The following is a 14,085-nucleotide window of genomic DNA, read 5'->3' on the forward strand; positions in this document are numbered from 1 at the left end:
TTTTATTATGTTGAGGAATGTTCCTTCTATTCCTGCTTTCTGGAGAGTTTTTAATTATAAATGGATGTTGAATTTTGTCAAAGGCTTTCTCTGCATCTATTGAGATAATCATATGGTTTTCATTTTTCAATTTATTAATGTGGTATATTACATTGATTGATTTGTGGATATTGAAGAATCCTTGCATCCCTGGGATAAAGCCCACTTGGTCATGGTGTATGATCTCTTTAATGTGTTGTTGGATTCTGATTGCTAGAATTTTGTTAAGGATTTTTGCATCTATGTTCATCAGTGATATTGGCCTGTAGTTTTCTTTTTTTGTGGTATCTTTGTCAGGTTTTGGTATTAGGGTGATGGTGGCCTCATAGAATGAGTTTGGAAGTTTACTTTCCTCTGCAATTTTCTGGAAGAGTTTGAGTAGGATAGGTGTTAGCCTTGGAAAATTCAGAAAAATTGAAATCATTCCAAGCATCTTTTCTGACCACAATGCAGTAAGATTAGATCTCAATTACAGGAGAAAAACTGTTAAAAATTCCAACATATGGAGGCTGAACAACACGCTGCTGAATAACCAACAAATCCCAGAAGAAATCAAAAAAGAAATCAAAATTTGCATAGAAACGAATGAAAATGAAAACACAACAACCCAAAACCTGTGGGACACTGTAAAAGCAGTCCTAAGGGGAAGTTCATAGCAATACAGGCATACCTCAAGAAACAAGAAAAAAGTCAGGCTTCTGGGTAGCGAATTACTCCCGCCCCCAGGACCGGCGCCTTCCTTTCCGTCCCTGACGCCACCGAGGTCGCACGCGCGAGGCTGCTCTGCCGCCGCTGAGATGCGTTGCCTCCTTTTCTCCTCCCCCAGTGCCAAGGACATCAAAAAGATCCTGGACAGCGTGGGCATCGAGGCAGACGACGACCGGCTCAACAAGGTCATCAGTGAGCTCCACGGAAAGAACATCGAGGACGTCATTACTCAGGGTATCGGCAAGCTGGCCAGTGTGCCGGCTGGTGGGGCTGTGGCCGTCTCCGCTGCCCCAGGATCGGCAGCACCCGCTGCGGGTTCTGCTCCAACCGCAGCAGAGGAGAAGAAGGAGGAGAAGAAGGAAGAGTCGGAGGAGTCAGATGATGACACGGGCTTCGGCTTGTTTGACTCTCCTAACAAAACAAAAGAAAAAGTCAAATAAGTAATCTAACTCTACACCTAAAGCAACTAGAAGAGGAAGAAATGAAGAACCCCAGGGTTAGTAGAAGGAGAGAAATCTTAAAAATTAGGGCAGAAATAAATGCAAAAGAAACAAAAGAGACCATAGCAAAAATCAACAAAGCCAAAAGCTGGTTCTTGGACAGGATGGTAGGATTATTGATTAACACTTTTGATTAACTGAAGGATATTGAAATGGAAGTTGAGGAGTTAATTCTGGATTATTCATGTGAACTCTAAGTGCCAAGAGTCCTGATAAGAGATTGTTACAGAGATTTAACACCAGAAAAAAAGGAAAATTAATATGATGGAAGGAGAGATTGGAGTGGTATACCACAAGAGAGCAAAATTATCTTTTAACACAACAGTAGGTCCCTAATTTCCTTTTTAACTCCTTTTGTGGGGTTCAGAAATATGTTTGGGGTCCCTTGGGCTTAGAGGATGGTATATTGAAAAAGGATCGAAGAATGAGTAGGTAAACAGGCTCCAGTGGTCCTGTAGTCTTAGTGGCTATTGAGAGATAATCTGGAGGGGTTCACTTCAGAGACGAGGAGCCAATGGATTCTGGATCATTACAAATTATCCTCTTATTGGCTATAGACAAGATTTTGACATGACCACCTTACATGAACAGGGGTTGATGATCTGCAAAATATCTTGTACCAATATTTGGGACCAGCAGATCAATTGGTACAGGACATTTTTGGAATCCAACAACCACCGTTCATGTAGGGTAGTCAAGTCACAGTCTTCTCTATAGCCTAATGACAGCATTAAGAAAAATGATGGCTCCCCTGGGGCCAGAGGACTAGGGAACACTCAGGTAGAACGTGGTGGCAAGATCAGAAGTCATGATGCATGTCCATTCTCATTTTCTCTTGAGAAAGAAACCTCCCATTTTCAGCTGTGACATGGGTTATCCAATGTAGAATATTGACCTCACAGCACAGCCTCCTTGCAGCAAGATATAGCCCTAGGATCAAGCTCTGGGCAATGGAGCAGAAGTGGAAAGAAGACAGGTGATATTTAGATAATTTATCTCAAAGAGTAGGGTGCCTTTCCTTTTATCCCTTGGTTTAGTCACTAGGCTGTGTCCAACTCTTGCGACCCCATGGACTATAGTCTGCCAGGCTCCTCTGTCCATGGAATCCTCCAGGCAAGAATACTGGAATGGGTTGCCGTTTTCTTCTCCAGGGGATCTTCCTGACCTAGGAATCAAACCCAGGTCTCATGCGTAGCAGGCAGATTCTTAAACACCTAAGCTATAATGGAAGCCCTAAAGTGATAGTGAAAGTCGCTCAGTCATGTCTGACTTTTTGCACCCCCGTGGGGTATACAGTCCATGGAATTCTCCAGGCCAGAGTACTGGAGTGGATAGCCTTTCCCTTCTTCAGATTTTCCTAACCCAGGGATTGAACCCAGGTCTCCCATAATGCAGGTGCATTCTTTACCAGCTGAACCACAAGGGAAGCCCAAGAATACTGGAATCGGTGACCTATCCCTTCTCCAGAGGATCTTTCCAACCCAGAAATCGAACCAGGGCTTTCTGCATTGCAGGCTGATTCTTTATGAACTGAGGTATGAGGGAAGCCCTATCCCTTGCTCTCCCGTTAAATAGAAGGTGGGTGTGGCAATGAGCCATCTGGGACCTGGCAAAGATCATGAGGAATAAAAGCACCCTGAATCCCTTACAACATGAATTACCTTGTCAACCCGCTATTTACATCTGGACTTAAAACAGAAAAATAGACTGCAGCTTTGTTTTCATGTCTATGTTCCTTGTGATTTTCTGTAACTTAAAAATATACAGTCACTTCTAGAGATATTTGGAGACTGATAGGACATAGATCATGATCTCAGGAAGGACGAGCTCTTCTTGATCATCTCAGTGCCTTTCTGTCACTGAATATTTTTTAAGTTCTGTATGGATGCAGAGGCCCCTTGGACGTCATGGAGATCAAACCTTCAATCCTAAAGGAAATTAACCCTGAATATTCACTGGAGGGACTGATGCTGAAGCTCAGTCCCTCCAGTCCATCTCACCTGATGAGAAGAGCAGATTCATTGGAAAAGACCCTGATGCTGGGAAAGACTAAGGGCAGGAGGACAAAGGGATGACAGAATGAGATGGTTGGATGGCATCCCCAACTTGATGGACATGAATTTGAGTAAACTCTGGGAGATAGTGAAGGTAAGGTAAGGTAAGTCACTTCAGTCGTGTCCGACTCTGTGCGACCACATAGACGGCAGCCCACCAGGCTCTCCCATCCCTGGAATTCTGCAGGCAAGAACACTGGAGTGGGTTGCCATTTCCTTCTCCATAGCATGAAAGTGAAAAGTGAAAGTGAAGTCCCTCAGTCGTGTCCGACTCTTAGCGACCCCATGGACTGCAGCCTTCCAGGCTCCTCCGTTCATGGGATTTTCCAGGCAAGAGTACTGGAGTGGGGTGCCATTGTCTTCTCTGGGGAGATAGTGAAGGACAGGGAATTCTGGCATGCTCCAGTCCATGGTGTCACAAACAGTTGGACACAACTTAACATCTGAACAACAAACGATGCCACACTATGCAAAACAACAACAAAAAGTTGTTCTACTAGAGCTCAATTCAGTATTATTTGACTAAGTCTTCACAGAGATGTCCTCCCACGCCTTTCCAGTCAGGGAAGTGTTGTTATCCGCATGCATTTTAGAGTTGAAGAGTTTAAGGTTGATCGATTTCCAGCAAATTGCGTGGGTTCAAACAGCTGGTGAATAGTACTTTCAGAATTGAAGGTTACTTCATGGAAAAGCCATAAACTCAGCACAAAGCCAGTGGTTTGCAAACTGTGCTTGATGGAACCCCCAGCGGTCCCCAAGGGTCTGTCAGGGGGTGTCATGGCTCGAGGGTGGTGACTATGAGGGATGAACGGGTAGGTTTATTCCCTGAGCCCATAAAATACCTGAGATTGGCTCAATGAGACATCTAAGATATCTCATTAGGGTTGGAGGACAACCGGCTCTTTCGTTGAACACATAGTGAAGGGCAGAAGGATGAAGGTCATGGCCGAGACCAGTGGCCCCAGACACTGGAGCTCCTGACATTCTCTGGGGTCCTCAGGCTCACATCAGCCCTGTGGGAATGCAAAAGGAGTGCCTCAACTTGCAAATCAAGCTGCAAACAAATAGCTTATAGCATATTAACAACCATGTGTGAGGGCCTTCCTTGGAGGTCTGGGGGCTTAGGCTCAGCGCCCCCAGTGCAGAGGGCCTGGGGTTGATCCCTGGTCAGGAAACTAGATCCCACATGCCCAAACTAAAGATCCCGCCTGCCTCAACTAAGACCTAGTGCAGCCAAATGAAAAACAAAACAAAGAAAAACATGTGTGAGTTTGTGTTTGGAGATTCCTATCACATAAAGGCGCATGCACACATACACACTGCAAAGAAAACTCCCAACAAAGACACACAACACAGTGCTGACTTGGGATTTCCCTGGGGATAGAGTGCTAGGGAATATTTTCCAAGCTCTTTACATTTTCAGGGTTCTACATGATCCTCAATGAGGATATCAGAAACAGGAATAAAACACCAATAAGAGTCAATACTCTTTAAAAAGAACAACAATTTGGAGAAGTTTTCAATGGTCCATTTGATGTTTTCTGAGTTGTCACATGTTCCTCAATGAGTATTTTATAAACAGAAGAAAACTCTACCACAGGATAGACTTTTTGTGTGTGCTAGTTTTATGGATATTTTTTAGGGGGAAAAAGCAATTTCGGTAACTAGATTGTTTGAGTAGATCTAATGAAACCTGTTACCAGGAATGGTCATCTGCCCATTTCCAGTCAGAGGACAGAGTCCTGTGTTGTCCCCGCCAATGTTTCACAAGCCTGGGAGGAGGGCTTTGCAGGATAAATAGGCAGCAGCACCCGGGAAACTCCAGCATCCGGGCAGGCGGCGGCTCTGGATCCACTGCCCACACCCCGCTCTCGCAGGCAGGTAATCCGTGATGCTCCCACACTGGGAGCCAAGGGACCCCTTTCCCAGGGTGGTTCTGGCCTTGATCAGGGGTCAGTAGAGCCTGAGGCAGGAGGGAGGCAGGAGGACATGTGTCTGATGCTGGGAGGGTTCTGAGTCCTCTGAAGACCAGTCCTCTCTCTGGGTCTTAGTTTTCATCTTGCAAAGGGAGGGATGTGCCACCAGGGCTTCTGGGGACATTTCTTCTTCTGACTGTTTTGGATTGTTATTCGAGCCAGCTGCGCTCCATATAGCTGTGCATCCAGCGTCAGGTCAGAGCTCCCCCAAGGGCCTGAGGTGCGTCTCCTTGCCTGGGACAGGGCACTGCTCTCAGAGAGCCCTGGGGACAGAATTAGTGCACCAGGTTCCGCTGGGCAGAGGGGTCTCCAGGGGGCTTTTCTGGGCTCCACTGCCTCTCTAGGGCCCCTGGCCAAGCAGAAGGGAGGTGAACCTGCTTAGAAATAGAGCCTTAATCTGGCTAAATAAAAAGCACCATTCCTTCAAGATAATTTTGGAAAAAAATATTTAATTCTTTTTGAAAGAAACCATTGCATCAGCACTGAGCAAACTGAACTCTTGGGGAAGCTGATCGCCTCTGTCCTCAGACTTGTGTGAGGCCTTTCCCCTGGGCTCTGGCTGAGGCTCAGCTCAGGCTTCTCCCCTCCTCAATCTCCCCACTTACCCGTCACCACCCAGCAGTGCTCTCTCCTCTGAATCCTGAGATGACAGGGCAGAGGTTGAAGGGAAAAGGTCACCAGTTTGACCTCAGTCTCTCTTGGAGGTTTCCCGGGCAGTATCGCGATCCTCTGTCCCCAGGGTTCACAGTCTAGCTTGTAGAGTCCTAGAGAGGGTGGCCAGTGCAGGGGGTGACACATCTGGAACTCCTCTTAGGAGCCCAGAACCTTCTTCCTGTACGTCACCTGAGCCGTTCCATATGTTGGACAGAGGTGGGAACTGAGGATCAGGGAGGTGCAGTCACTGCTCGTCACCACACAGCACTCACAGTGGTCCAATAGACATCCTCGACCAGGTCCCTGAGACTCTGAGCTCACCCTGCTTCTCCCCACTAGGAGGCCTTTCCAGGTTCTTGTTGGGAGCACCCTTCACATGTCCCCGTGGCAGGGGCTGAGCAGAACGCTCTGCCCTCCTTGTTCTTTACACCAGCCCTCCTCAGGGCAGCCAGGCTCCAGCACGGCTCCCGCTGCCTCTGGTGGCCTCTCTCCTGAACCCTCACTGGGACCAGACACCTCGACAGGAGAGCCTCCCTGAGGTCACACCCTTGTCCTCAGAGGTGGGGAGAGGTGCTGTGTCCTCTGATCAGTGCAGAGCTCCTTCTTGGGGGTGACAGAGTGGGGGCACAGTGGGAAAGGAGCCCTGCTTCCTAGGCCCCTCTGACAGTGTCAGCTCCCAGGAAGAGGGAAATGGGTCTCGCTGGACAGCACCTCACACCCATCACCAGCTTCCTCGCCCTGGAGCCAGGCACCCCAGGCTCCTCACTCTCACTCTCTCCACTGCTTACTGTGTGACCTTGGGAAAGCCCCTTCCTCTCTCTGTGCCCAGTCTCTCCACTGGGGAGATTGCTAATGATCACAGCACTTGACCAAAGGGTGAGAGGGAGCCCAGAGCCTCCTCGTGTGTTGGGAGCCCAGCAGGGTGCCTATCCCTGGAAGGTCACAGAGCAGCAGGGCTGAGAGAACAGAGACCACGGGGGACAGTGGCGGGGGTTGGGACATCATCTGACATGCGGACTGAAAGGAGCTTTGCTTTTCAGACATGAGGACAGAGAGAACTTCCTTCCTCCTGGCTCTGGGGCTCCTGGTGTCTGGGTTCTGCTCCAGGGTCCACTGCCTCCCAGAGAATGTGACCCCAGAAGAACAGCACAAAGGGACGTCTGTGGATGGCCACTCATTAGCCTCCAGCAACACTGACTTCGCCTTCAGCCTCTACAAGCAGTTGGCTTTGAAGGACCCCAATAAGAATGTCATCTTCTCCCCTCTGAGCATCTCCATAGCCTTGGCCTTCCTGTCCCTGGGGGCTCATGACCACACTGTGACAGAGATCCTGGAGGGTCTCAAGTTCAACCTCACAGAGACCCCCGAGACAGAAATCCACCAGGGCTTCCAGCACCTCCTGCAGACGTTCAATCAGCCCAGCAACCAGCTGCAGCTGAGCGTGGGCAACGCCATGTTTGTGTCAGAGGAGCTGAAGCTGCTGGACAAATTCAGGAAAGATGCCGAGGCTTTTTACGCCTCTGAGGTTTTATCCACTAACTTCAAGGATTCTGAAGCTGCCGTAAAGCTTATCAATGAATATGTGAAGAATAAAACTCATGGAAAAATTGAGAAGCTCTTCAATGATCTTGACGTGCTCACAAATTTAATCTTGTTGAATTATATCTTCTTTAAAGGTGGGTGCCTAGTTTGGGGTTTAGAGGAATAAATATTTATTTTCTGAGACTTCAGGGCTATTTCCTGGCTTAGTCAACTGTCATTAGGCGAAACACTATAGAGAAGGCTGCCCTCAGCTTAAGGGGCTTCGGCACTGAGGCCCTGCCCCAACCATTGGCTTTGATCGTCTTTGGATTTCCTAAATTCCAATGTTCATTATAGGATGTTAGTGCAGGGAAGCTGCTAACCCTTTTTCTGATGCAGAGGGAGAGTTTTGTTTTGACTTAATCTTACCTGGCTGCTAGAGGAAGGATCTTCCCATTCCCATCATTCTTGTGTGTGTCCTTCCTGATGAGGTGGTGGTGGAGCCCTCAGGACCCTAGGCCCTGCCCACCATGGGCTGGTTCTGACCTGCCGGGGGACTTGGTCTCTGGAGGCTCCCGGTGAGGCCAGGGGTCTTCACGGTGAGAGAGACTCTGGGGAGCCTGTGCGTCCCAGGGTCTTCATCTGTGCTCTTCTATCAGCTTAGGGGGGAACAGGCCAGGCAACCATAAGGGAGCAGCCTCTACAGAAGGGAGCCTCCTAGACAGGATCCTATCCTGGCTGCAAGCTGGTCTGACGCCCGGTCCCGGTATCAGGAGGTCAACATGGCAAACCTCAGCCTGGATATTCACAAGGGGCAGAGTAGAGGCAGATGGATTTTGCACAGGGAGCAAGAAGGGCCAATAGGGATCCAGAGATAGATTATCAAGTCAGGAAGTGGTCAGCTATGGAAGAGACACCAGCTCTTGGAGACAAGTTAGTCCAGAGCTGGGGGCTCCTGGCAGAGTCCAGAGCAGCCCTCTTGGGCCACTGTAGTTGTCTGTAAATAAAAGCTTAGAAGTGAATTATTCTTAAAAACGAATCCAGGCCTGTCCTGCTATGTTTGGTTTTTGCGTTTTCTGTGCTTCCCTTTCCTTTTCCACTTCAGGACATTCTCCTTACAAGTCTCTTCCCCAGGGGCACCCGAGGCAGCCTCCCTTTCCGTCTACCCCCGCCTCTAACCTTGAGGACACAGGCAGGGGTGGAAACAAACAGGAGGTGGTGGGGATACACATTCCCTGAAGCCCCAGAGCCCTGAACTCCTCTAGAAGTCCTGGCCTCAGCGAGGATCCATCCTCCTGGGTGGAGACCCGAGTCCTCTCCTCTGTTGACCCCGCCCTGCCCTCTGGATCCCTGTGTGGCTCCTGCTCCAGCCGGGCTCGCAAGGCTGCAGGGATGTGTGTCCTCCCTGACCAGCCAATGACTAACCCCTGGTCACTAACATGTCCCCTTGAAGGGCCAGGAGGTCCCGTATCTCCCCAGGCCCAGCCTCATCCCCATCTCTCCCTTGCCCTCCATATTTCCTGTTGACTTTGCATGTAGCACAACTAACCAGCTTTGCTTCATGCCCCCCTTCTCAATCCTGACCTGCGGGGTTCACCCCATCCCCAAGGGCTTACCCATCTGCCCAGGCACATGTGCACACCCTGGCAGGCCCACACAGAGGCACATGGTACGGGGGCACAGCTGGTGCAGGGAGGGTCTTCCCCACTGAGGGATCAGGGCAGAAGAGGGAGAGGACACAGTCCTTGTACTCACAGAGTCCTCATCTATCACTTCTCCTCCAGCCCAGTGGAAGACGCCATTTAATCCTAACCATACTTACGAATCAGAGTTCCACGTGAGCCAGAACGAGAGGGTGATTGTACCCATGATGACCCTTTACCTGGAAACCCCTTACTTCCGGGACGAGGAGCTGGGCTGCACGCTGGTGGAGCTCACGTACACCAGCAACGACAGCGCCCTCTTCATCCTCCCCGATGAGGGCAAAATGCAGGACCTGGAAGCCAAGCTGACCCCGGAGACGCTGACGCGGTGGCGAAACTCCCTGCAGCCCAGGTGACTCCCCAGGACCCGGAGCTGTGGGTTCACTTGCCCTCTTGGTCCTTCCCCCTCTTCCTGGACTCCTGACTCCCAGCAGCAGGGCCTCAGGAATGTCAGGGGGCGGGACAGTGGTGGGAGAACCTGTACTGAGATGACTTTGCCCTTTGCTACCTTAGGGACTTTGGGGCAAAATTTTTCCTTCCATAGGATGATGACATTAGAGGAGGGGACGGCAAGGGGACTGAGGGTTCCTCTCACCTCAACATGTATTGAGTCAGTAGGATCCTCAACAGAACACCCAACGCTCACGCAGTTCTTTCTTTGGCTCCACCTTTCGACGGTGGAGAGGAAGGGATAGAATCGGGATCAGGTGAGGGCTCAGGTGAGACAGGCTCTGAGGACCAGCTTGACACTGTCTTTCCATCATAGCCACTCATTTATTCATTTATCCACTTGGCACTGGTTGAATTAATTAATGAAGATCGTGTTATGTCTAAGGGCATGATTTAGATCCCGAGTCGGCAAATAAAACACTAAATTCCCACCTTCATGGTGCTTAATTTGTGACTGGGGGAGACCGATAAGAAATAAATAACTAAGTAAGTTTGTACTCAGAGAGATGGGAAATGGTGAGGTGAGGGAAAATAAAGGAAAAAGAGAAGGAAAATTGGATCCAGGGGTAGTTTGTGATTATAATTAGGATAGCACTTAGGTGATGTTTGAGGTGAGGGACTGAGTCATGTGGATGTTGTGGGGAAAAGCATTGCTGACCAAAGGAACAGCCAGTGCAAAGCCTCTGAGGCAGGAGTGAGCCTGGTGTCATTGAGGATTAGTGAGGCCAGAGCAGGAGAGCAGAGGGAGTGCGAGGGGAAGTTGGGAGAGGTCGGGGTCCTCAGGGAGGACTCAGGTCAGTTGGAGTCTTGCAGATCCCTTGACTCCCCCACCATCTAAGAGAAATGGAAACTCATCACAAGGTTTTGAGTCAAAGAGCGAAAGAGCTGAGTGATGTTTTAGAAGAACCACCCAGGGTGCTGAGTGGAGAGCAGATGGCAGAGGACCTGAATGGAGGCAGGGAGGCAACCAGGAGCCTAGTGGGGTCACCCAGGGGAGGGCGCTAGGGGCTGGACCAGGAGGAGCCGGCAAGTATAGGGAGGGGTTGAGTTCTGGGTAAACTGAGGGTAGACACAGACCAGGAGGTGGGATTCAGGAGACCGATCTCAGGGGGACAAGAGAAGGAGAGGCAGCTGGGCCAGGGTCTGCAGGATCGGGTAGGGAGGGGGTGTGGGTAGCTGTGCGGACACCCCACAGTTTAAGGGGAGACTCCTCATATTTGGCATCTAAAACCAGATAGCCTGACAAGACTGTTAAGGGAAATACAGAGAGAGGGAGGGAGGCCTCAGGGTGGGAGACAGCATCTCTTGCTCCAAGAACCTGCCTGCAGTTCTGCTCAGAGCTGAAGCTGTTCTGTCCTCAACTGGGAAGGCAAGATGGACACTCTGAATTGGATGATTCATGTCCCCAAGTCCCCTGACTGCAGCCCCCAGCCCCCCATATCCCCTCCAAGCCCCTGTTCAGCTCCTTCCTTCCCTGCCGCCCGCACTCAGGCCGGCCTTGGACTGTGGAACTGCCCCTCTGGCTTCCCACATTCCTGCAAGTGCATCCACCTCCTCCTAGGATCCTCTTCACCCAGTTAGATCCATCCCTTCCCCTGAGACTCAGGCCACATGCCATCTCCTGCAGGAAGCCTTCCTGGTGCCTGTGGAACAGCCCCCCCGGGCACAATCTCCTAGCTACTGTGAAATCCCTGTTTGAGGAGGGTGTTTTCCTTGCCTGCAACCGTGCAGGGGAGAGGCAAGGACCTTTGTGGGCAACACCACAGCCCCAGCCCTAGGGACATTAGACTCTTGCCGTCAGGAATGCATAATTAGGAATTAAGGAGAGTTAGCCTGAGGGGTCTAGACACTGAGGAAGGATGTTCATCTTTACAGTATTAAGGAGGTGGTTGGAGATGAAACTACAGAAGATCAAACTGTGAGGTGGAAGAAAGGCAGACACTGTCCAGCGTGAATTCAAGTTTATCTTTCTCATTCCTAGACTTATACATCGACTCAGGCTGCCAAGGTTTTCCATCTCCAGCCACTACCAGCTGAAAGACATCCTTTCCCAGCTGGGTATCAAGAAAATCTTCACCAGCGATGCGGACTTCTCAGGAATCACAGATGACCACAAGCTGGCAGTTTCCCACGTAAGTCTAAACTTTGCACAATTCATCCTTTTTATAGGAGCTTGAATGGGGGCAGACAGGCAGATGTTTGGCTAATTCTGAATTTGCAAATTCATTGAATTTCCTATAAATCAATCACCCTCCCCAGGACTGAGTTACAATCATCTTGGGAGTTGTCCCCACCTTCCCTGAAATATAATGTGACCAGGAGTCCATTATTGGGAAAGAATTCCCCTGGAGTGGAATCAGTGGACCCCGTTGCAAGCTCTACTTTTCATGCCTAAACAGGCAAATAAAATCCTGTGGCCCTTAGTTCTTTTCATCTACAAAATATGGTGATAGTTCTTACCCAGCATGAAGAAACTGGCAGAGCAGGTAAGAGGTACTAACAATGGCTCAGGGCCATCATGATGAATATGCTAAGAGCAGGAGAGAAGGACCCCAGGGGTCCTGGTACAGCCATCCTAGAAGCAGAGAAGTTAGAATGAATGGGGGTGGCTGGACAGCCCTGCAGTCTCCCCTGCACCCCACCTGCCAGAGGGCCTGGTAAAGGAGGCACAGGGGCCCATGGGGCCTTGTGGTCCAGGGCTGGGAAGCCAATTCTAGGCAAGGTAGCTGAGGGCTCAGGGACACGTCAGCTGGGGCCACAGTGGCGCAGAAAGCAGTGCCGCTCATCTGCAGCTTCGGTATAGAAGGACTGTGGACGGTTCCCTGTAAGAAAAGTGCCTCGATCTGGCCCCTCCCCCTACACTAGGGGGTGCTTGGGGGACAGCAGAGTCTGTGAACTCAGACAGAGAGGGATCCAGATCCAGGAGCCCCTGCTCTTTGCCTCTCTGACCCTGGGCCCAGGACTCTCAGCTTCCCTTTCCACATCCATGCATCACAACGGCAAAGCAGCTGATAGTTGGATGGGAAACAGACAGATTGAACAGGTTGACAGCACAGTGACAGACCAGGAGCAGGTGGATGAATGTCGGTCCTCAGAGGCGCTCAGGCCCCTGCTCACACCCTGCCTCCCCATCTCCAGTGGTAATGTTCCGGTGTCCCTACAGGTGATCCACAAGGCTGTGCTCGACGTGGGCGAGGAGGGCACGGAAGGAGCTGCTGTCACGGCTGTCGTAATGGCTACCTCATCACTCTTGCACACGCTAACTGTCAGTTTCAACAGGCCCTTTCTGCTTTCCATATTCTGCAAAGAGACTCAGAGCATCATCTTTTTGGGCAAAGTCACCAACCCCAAGGAAGCCTAGAGCTCCCCTCCTCCCTAAGGAGCTGGGTGCCCAGGTCCCTGGAAGCAGCCTGGCCCCCTCTGCTCATCCCTGGAAGGTGACAGCGACAGTGCTAGGGGCTCCAGGTGCACGGGCGCTGTATGTCCTGGTGACAAGGAGGCTCTGGGCCACAGAACAGCAATAAAGCACCTTCCTTGGACTGGAGGCTTTCCTGTGCGTCTCCGCCCTGCTGCTGGGCCCCAAGGCCAAGCCTCTCGCCCTACCACACACGTTCAGCCCACCCCCCTCTGGGCCCCTCTGCCTCAGCCTCACCAGCCGGCCCAGGAGCAGGCTTTGCACCTGTGACCAAGCCCACTGGACCTCAGGACTAGAACTGCGAGGGGCCCTTGCTGCCGATGACCACTTCCAGGGGCTCTGGGTCCAGGTCCAGTTTCACTCCTTCCTCCCCAGGGCTGGGATGTGCCGTGGTGCTCACTTGCATGGGCTCTGACACTGACCTCTTCTGGCACATGCCCCTGGACCCCTCCTTCTTGCGGCTGAGTTAGGCCTCCTTCCCCAGGATCACCCCTCTGCTGCCCAGCACCCCAACCTGGGAGACCAGCTACTCCCAGGATCCCAGCTGAGCTCCTCCACCGCCTGGCCAATCCCACCTCCTCCCCTGACAGAGGATCCCCATCAGCCACCAATATGGCGCTCCTAGGAGTCAAAGAGCAATAGGCACACAATGTGTAATAACAGCAACACACAGCCCATCAGCCCCCTGACGAACTGGGGCTGTGAGATCCCCGGGGAGAGCACACGGTAATGATGACGTCACCCAAACTGACGTCTCTTGGAAGAGATCTCTCTTCCAAGCAAGCTGCTAAGACCTCTACCTGGAATAACCCATTTACGTCACATGAGATACCTGCTGTTACTCATCCCATTTTACCAATGGGCAAACTGAGGAACAGAGAGGCTCAGTAATCCCCTCAAGGCGACAGTTCCCCCACATCTAGAAATTACTGCCAGCAAGATGTTATCCCAACCAGATGGATGTCAGAGGAACATGCTAAATCACACAGCCACTCGGCCCATAAAGATTTTTGCAGCATTGGGCCTCATGGGACTTAGAATATATGGGGGAGATGGGTGATGAAG

General features: G+C 50.9%; 3 protein-coding genes across 4 annotated transcripts in view; all 3 read left to right on the top strand.

The window, feature by feature from the left end:
* The first annotated feature begins 777 nt into the window (after window positions 1-777).
* Window positions 778-6,124, top strand: LOC133234030 (large ribosomal subunit protein P2-like). The gene is made up of 2 exons (XM_061394169.1): window positions 778-1,178; window positions 6,092-6,124. The coding sequence occupies exons 1-2, from the start codon at window positions 837-839 to the stop codon at window positions 6,122-6,124; spliced, it is 375 nt and encodes a 124-aa protein (XP_061250153.1). The 5' UTR covers window positions 778-836.
* Window positions 5,099-13,144, top strand: LOC133234546 (serpin A3-7). 2 transcript variants are annotated; one of them, XM_061395224.1, is made up of 5 exons: window positions 5,099-5,182; window positions 6,972-7,607; window positions 9,237-9,507; window positions 11,587-11,737; window positions 12,769-13,144. In XM_061395224.1, the coding sequence occupies exons 2-5, from the start codon at window positions 6,974-6,976 to the stop codon at window positions 12,964-12,966; spliced, it is 1,254 nt and encodes a 417-aa protein (XP_061251208.1). In that variant the 5' UTR covers window positions 5,099-5,182; window positions 6,972-6,973; the 3' UTR covers window positions 12,967-13,144. The 2 variants fall into 2 exon arrangements, with proteins under 2 accessions (XP_061251208.1, XP_061251210.1); XM_061395226.1 differs by having other exon boundaries at window positions 5,107-5,178.
* LOC133234544 (serpin A3-8) overlaps window positions 5,112-14,085 on the top strand; it is a 46,428-nt gene continuing 37,454 nt past the window's right edge. Inside the window, exon 1 of the mRNA XM_061395222.1 lies at window positions 5,112-5,182. The gene's annotated coding sequence lies outside the window, so the exon portion shown is untranslated. The remainder of the gene's footprint in view (window positions 5,183-14,085) is intronic.

Source organism: Bos javanicus, chromosome 21 (assembly GCF_032452875.1).
Source record: "Bos javanicus breed banteng chromosome 21, ARS-OSU_banteng_1.0, whole genome shotgun sequence".
Lineage (NCBI taxonomy): Eukaryota > Metazoa > Chordata > Mammalia > Artiodactyla > Bovidae > Bos > Bos javanicus.